Below are 6969 nucleotides of genomic sequence, written 5' to 3'. Positions count from 1 at the left end.
CTGTTGGTTGAATAACCTCTGAGGATTGACAATTGCCAGTATGGTTATTATAAAGCTCTGACTCCACCTCCACCCTCATATACTCAGAAGAAGAACAGGTTCTCAGGGAAATACCATTCTGTGTCCTAAATGTAAATACAATTTCGGTGCATGTTTATTGGAATATTGTAGCTCATTTTAGACATTATTTCTTTATATTCACTATGTGATATGCTTCTTTAAATTTATTTACATTTGTATACGTAAAGGAAAACTACAACCTGAAATACATGAAATAAGTTTATATTTAGATATTTGTGTTTTTAGTGATTTTGGTGCTAATTTAATTGATTTGTGTTTTTAGTGATTTTGGTGCTAATTTGATCTGTACTTTCATTAGTCCCATGAGAGGTTAGCAGTTGAGGGCTGCTCTCATGTCATGGGAGGCATTCTTATTGTTATTACTAGTACAGTTTTGCTAATGTTTTATGGGAGAAATATTTTTACTTCTCTCAAACAAAAGGGACAATGGTCAGGGTTTGATGTTACTTCAGAAAATATAACTTATTTTACTAATGATTCTCCAACAACATTCAACATTTACAAGAAATACAGTGTAGAAGTAGTGGACATTGGTATAAAATAATGCAATACAGTCATAAGACTTTGAAATGAAGAAAAGATTTGGCTTGACAAATTAACAGTCTATATGATGAACACAATGCTATTATACAATGCTGATGATATTATCATGAAAGCTGAAGCTTTGGGAGATGTTCTGTTTAATTAGAGTGTACAGATTTATTTAAAGTGCTTAATGGAGGTGATTATTAAGGTCACTTTTTGGATCTTCTTTACTGTAATCTTAAAGGCTCCATTAACCTTAGCCTGGATGAGTTGGGAAAACTGCAATAAAAAGAAAATAAGCATTATACATATTTATATAAAAAAGTTAAATCATATTTTTTGAATAACTGAACAAAAGATTTTCTTATGCATAGTCTTATACTGGACATACAATATGATATCATAATGCATATGCATGTTATACAAGGAATAACACAACACTGAAGGAAAACATGTGAAGAAAAACAATTCAAATGGGGATGGTACCTGAAGTAAATTCCTGAATCATAGGATAATTTTTTTGCTATGCTTTCCACTATACAGGTCACTGTGAATTAGTTGTTATTGAAATGTAATTTAATTAATGTAGCTCTGTGGTTTACCACAGCATTACTTGAGCATGGTGATGCTGTTATAGAAAATGAATCAACACTTTATAATTAAAAAATGACGGAGTTCTGAGGAAATTTGTGACAGCTTTATAACATTCACTATATTTTCTGGCATGGCAGAATCTTCAGGACAGAAGATATTCAGGACAGAAGTTTATACCTTCTATTATATTGTAGCGTCTTGTACCGGTCATTTTAGATTTCATGTCCCAGGCACCCTAAATTTCAACATCTACTCCTCAATTAACCGATGAGCAACCCAGTTTTACACACACACCTGGCTCCAGAATGACTGGAGCCTACACAAAGACCAGATAACCCCATGCGCTTCTCTGATTAGGGGCCCTCAACTACTCTTCCCCGTCCAGGCCTCGTCCTGCTCTATCCCCTTTGTGTTGTGAGTTGATCAGTCTATGTTCATTCTATTTAGTTGAGGTGTAAGGTAAAGACCTAACTGGGAAATCATCACAGAAAAACTTAGCAATTTAAAGTAGCCAAATTTTTAGATTACCCATTAGGCAAATTGAGTGGACAGCAGGTTCTCGCCTATTAGCGTAGGCCACCAATATTGTAAGCACTTGCATTGGCCCTTGTCTCAGTCTCTCTTCGCCAGAGAGCCAGCATGTCCAGACCCTCCAGCCATGAGACACACCGGGATCAGCTAGAGACCTGGTTGAACGCCATGACGGGTACCCTTCTACCCGAAACTGCTGCTGATCTGCAACACCTGAGCCGGGTGACAACCTGAGTGCAGTGATGTCTCATAACCCAGCACACGACTATAGCCACAAGGAGCTGGCCAAGATCTTCGGAGCACTGACCTACAACCTCATCGCCCGGGTAAAATGGATGAAGAAAAAAAATTCTCGTCTGCAACAGGAATCGTTGTCATTACAGATCCAAGTTGAGGAGGCTCAGAAGAACCTGGCACAGGCTCACGACCAGCTAGACCCAGTCCAGGCAGAGACTCAGAGTCAACGAGGAACGGCAGACGAAGAAGAAAGAGGAGAAAGAAAAAGGACTACAACAGGCCCTGACCGATTTCCATGCGGACCCAGCACGCAGAGAACAACAGGAAAAGGACACTCAGGAGGAACTCCGACAAGCCATGGCCCTTTTGATAAGAGCAGAGACTGAACTCAAGGATAGAGTTGCCAAAGCTAAGGCATATGAAAGGCATCTACAAAGTGACCCTGAAAAGGAAATACCAAATGTGGAAGTTCCCTTAACCAGTGGACTCATACCCCAAAACAAGAATCAACATTTCAAAAGGGGGGTGAGAAATTCACAAAACCTTAATTCAATTTAAATTACGGTGTAGAGTAAAAAGGGAGTGAACCTTCCTAGACCGGGAAGATACCTCCTTCATAGAATTAATAAAGTTACATGGCCTGTTCGGTGGACGAACAGACCAAATAAGTGTAACGTTAATTCCATTACCGTTAATTTCAACTTAGGTTAAAATATTTAGAGTCCTTCTTCGCCACGTGTCTGCCCCGCCCTTGTCTCTCCTCCCGTTTCCACACACCTGTTTCCCATTGTCATTACCCTGTCTATTTAACTGTGCCGCGTGGCCTTGTGCTGATTCTACTGTGGTTTTGTCCTGTCTCTAGTCCGTGTTATGTTTAGTTTTCTTTTGTTATTAAACCCTGTTTATTTTGCCATCCTGCATTTGGGTCTGTTTTATCCCCACACACATGACAATACCACCCATGTAGAGGATTATTTTATACACCAAGTACTCTTTCTTACTTATTGTTAATCCAACTGATAGAAAAGACACACAAATCTACAAGATACAGTAACCATAAATTTGGAGTGTAGCAAAGTGTGGCCTTACCTCCTCTATATAGATGATGATTTCATGATTACTTCCTTTAGTGACATCCTAACCTCTGCTTGAGCAAATGCTGTAAAATTGAGAAAAATCAAATAGAAAATGGAAGTTATTTTTAATAACAGTTTATATTTTTATACAGATTCATAGACTGAAATTTGACACAATGTCAAGAGTTAGTGGAGGAATACAATACTTGTTATTAGTGGAGCTGTTGTTGGATGAAAAGTGATAGTTTGTTGTGAAGTGATGGATTTGTTATTGTTTAATGTTGATGGGGTTTTTGAAGAAGAGGATGTGGGAGAAATCGTTGTGGTCATGGTTGTTGTTTTTGTTGTTGTTGAAAGGGCTGTAGTTGTTGGAGAGATAGCTGTTGTTCTTGAAGAGGTGGTTGTGATAGTTATTGTTAGTGGAACATTGGTTGTGCTTGTTGTATTTGGAAGAGGAGTTTTTGCAGGGTTGGCCATTGTTGGACTAGTGATTGTGGTGCTGGTTGCTGTATTTGGAGGAGTTATTGGTGTAACCCTAACTCTTGGTGTTGGAGCTGTCACAGTTGGACCAATAGCTGTGGTGTATGAATCAGTTTGTGTTCTTGTGGAGATGGTTGTTCTAGTTATTGTTGCTGAAGAGTTTGTTGGCATTGTTGCCGTTGTTATTGGCATATTGGTTGTGTCAGGTTTTGGTGTTATTGTTGAAGTGGTTTTGGTGGTTTGTGCATTTGCTGGAGGAGTTGCAACATGTTGGGCTGATGGAGTTGAGAAAAAATGAGGTGTTGAAGTTTTAGTCGATTCATATATTGATGAGTGATCTGGAAGTGATTCTAGCGATGTAGATACTGGAAGTGATTGTAGCGACGTAGATGATGATGTATCGAATGATGTTGTTGACATTTTTGAGGCTTCAGGTATTTCAGATGTCGATAAATTATCTGAAGAAGATTCCAGTGTGATAGCTTGTGATGTTGTAACTGATGGTGTTGATGAATTTTCATACATTAATAAGTAATGTGGAGAAGTAGGTGGTGATGTGACTGATTTTGTTGAGGACACTGGAAAGTCATTTGTTGAATGATTTGTAGATGCTTCTGGGAAGTGAGATGGTAATGTCCTAACAGATGGTGTTAAATTATCTGGAAATTCAGGTGAGGTTAAGTGATCTGAAGATGATCCTGGGGAAGTAGATGAAGAGGCTTTAACTGTTTGTTACTGTTTGTGACTCTGATGCTGAAAAATTATCTGTAAATGGTTCTGATTTAGTAGGTTGTGACAAGCTATCTGTTTGAATTGATGAAGTTTTTGTGACTTCAGATTTTGAGAAGTGATGTGTAAATAATTTAGTGAAAGAAGAGGGTAATGTAACAGTTGATTTTGTTGATGTGTCTGTAGATTTACTTGTTGAATGATTTGTAGATGCTTCTGAGGAAATAGAAGGTGTTGATACAGTTTTAGCTGATTCATATTTTGATGAGTGATCTGGAGGTGATTCTTGTGACATAGATGATGTTGTAATCAATGGTGTTGATGACATTTTTGAAGTTTCATGTATTTCATATGTCAAGAAGTCAACTGATGATGGTTCTGGCGACATAGCTTGTGATGTTGTAACTGATGGTGTTGATGAATTTTCAGACATTAACAAGTGATGCGGAGAAGACTGTGGAGAAGTAGGTGGTGATGTGACTGATTTTGTTGAGAACTCTGGAGAGTCAGTTGTTGAATGATTTTTGGATGCTTCTGGGAAGGGAGATGGTGATGCTTTAACTGAAGGTGTTGAATTTGTAGATGAGTGATAGGTAGATGAAGAGGCTGCAACTGTTTGTTTTAATAATATCTCCAGAGATTCGGGTGTTAAAGAGTGATCTGTAGTTGATTCAATCTTAGTAGTTTGTGATACTCTATCCATTTCTGATGAAGTATCAGTTAACACAGTAATTGTTTGTGTTAAAATATTTTCTTTGTATTCAGATTTTGATGCGTGTTCTGGAGATGATTCTAGCCATGTAGTTGGTGATGTTGTAACTATTGGTTTGGTGACATGTCTGGAACTGCAGGTGTTAATGAGTGACCTGTAGGCAAATATGGAGATGTAGGTGGTACCACTGAAACGGCTTGTCTTGTTGATGTTTCTGTGGCTTCCGATTTTAGAAAGTGATGTGTAGATAATACTGTGGAAGTAAATGATACACTTTGTGATGGTGTAACTGATGGTTTTAATGTAGTTTTTTTAGCTTCAGGTATTAATGTATAATCTTTTGGCAATACTACAGAAGCAGGTAGTGATGCTTTGACTGAATTAGTTGAAGTTACTGGATGTATTTAGATGTTGAAGTAGATACTATAGCGGAGATTGTTTGTTGAGATGACATTTGTGGATATTTCATTGTTGATGATTGACCTGAAGATGATTCTAGGGAGGTTGATGTTGATAAGTTCCCCAATAATATTGATAGATTTTCTTGGGATTCAGTTCTTGGTGAGTGACTTGATGATGGTTTAAGGGAGTTTAATATTGATGACATAACTGATGATGTTAATGAATTTATTGTTGCTTTAGGTGTTATTGAGTGATCAGGTAGTAATTCTACAGAAGCAGGTTGTGATGCTGTAACTGAATTTGGTGATGATGGTTCTGAAGATTCAGTTTTTGAATTATGTCTAGATGATTCCGATGAAGTAGGTGAAGATGCTGTTGCTGTTTGCATTGCTGTAGATTCAGTTGGTGAATTATTTGTAGAAGATTCTTTTGAAGCAGTAGCTAATCCTTTACCTGAGTTTGTTGATGAAGTTTCTGCAGATTTGGATGTTGTTGAGTGATCTGTAAATGATTGTGGTGCAATCCATTTGTGTTGATGACATTTCAGGAGCTTTAGATGAAGAGTGATCTTTAGGTGATTCATTTGAAGTAGATGGTGATACTTTATATGTTTGTCTTGATGTAGTTTCTGGAAATTCAGATGTTGATAGCTGATCTTTTGATAAGGATTCTGTAGCTTCAGTTGTTAATTCTTGACCTGTAGACAATTTTGAAGCAGCAGGTTGTGATGCTGTGAATGGATTTGTTGAACATTCTGAAGCTTTAGATGATGATGACTGATCTGGTGATGATTCTGAGTCTTTTACTGTTTGTCTTTGTGAAGTTTCTGGAGATTCAGATGTTGAGAGGTGATCTGTTTGTGATACTGTGTTAATATGTTGTGACACTTCAGCTATTTGTGTGGAAGAAACCTTTGTGGCTTTGGTTGTTTAGAAGTAATGTTTATATAATTCTGCAGAAGTAGTTGGTAATGAGGTAATTGATTTTTCTGATGTATCTATAGACTCAGTTATTGAGTGATTTATAGATATTTCTGGTGAGGTAGGAGGTGATGTGCTAATTGTTTGTTTTGATAAAGTTTCTGGGTATTCACAGCTTAATGATTTTATTGAGGTAGGTGGTGATGTAACTGATTGTGTTGTTGAGGTTTCTGGAGATTCAGTTGTAAATGAATGATCTGTTGTCAAGCTGTGAGGCTGTAAATAAATATTGTGTTGATGTTTTTGTTGATTCAGCTGTTAAATTTTCTGTAGATAATTCTAATAAAGTATGTACTGAATCTTTGACTGAGTTCGTTGATGACGTTTCTAGAGTTTCAGATGTTGAGGAGTAATATCTAGATGTTTCTGAAAAAGCAGATGGTGACACTGTAACTTTTTGTGTAGTTTCTGGAAATTCAGCTGTTGATTTTGGGGATGTACTTGGAGAGACATTAACTGTTTGTCTGAACGAAGCTTCCAGAGGTTCAGATGTTGATAAATGCTGTGCAAATAATTTTGTATTAGTAGGTAGTGACATGCTATCTGTTAAAGTTTTTATGAAGTTTTTGTGTCTTGAGATGTTAAAAAGTGATGAGTAATTGATTCTGCCTTAGTAGATGGT

At 37.2% G+C, this 6969-nt stretch overlaps 1 protein-coding gene across 1 annotated transcript; it reads right to left on the bottom strand.

Annotated features, from left to right (window-relative positions):
* Positions 1 to 4245: 4245 nt before the first annotated feature.
* Positions 4246 to 6969, bottom strand: LOC125140094 (endochitinase A-like). Its single transcript, XM_047807500.1, has 2 exons — positions 6604 to 6969; positions 4246 to 4707 (listed from the first exon to the last, which is right to left on the bottom strand). Exons 1-2 carry the CDS (start codon positions 6883 to 6885, stop codon positions 4246 to 4248), a joined length of 744 nt encoding a protein of 247 aa, XP_047663456.1. The 5' UTR covers positions 6886 to 6969.

Source organism: Tachysurus fulvidraco, chromosome 2 (assembly GCF_022655615.1).
Source record: "Tachysurus fulvidraco isolate hzauxx_2018 chromosome 2, HZAU_PFXX_2.0, whole genome shotgun sequence".
NCBI lineage: Eukaryota > Metazoa > Chordata > Actinopteri > Siluriformes > Bagridae > Tachysurus > Tachysurus fulvidraco.
The sequence above is the reverse complement of the archived record's forward strand: the minus strand, read 5'-3'. Positions and strand labels throughout refer to the sequence as shown.

Bases quoted from the DNA above. Each gene is read 5' to 3' on its own strand.
- LOC125140094 (XM_047807500.1), bottom strand. From the start codon at position 6,885: ATGTCACTACCTACTAATACAAAATTATTTGCACAGCATTTATCAACA. The intron at 4,708-6,603 runs GCTGAATCAACA...ACTTCTCCACAG, and splicing joins TATCTACAGAAAATTTAACA to TCTTCTCCGCATCACTTGTT.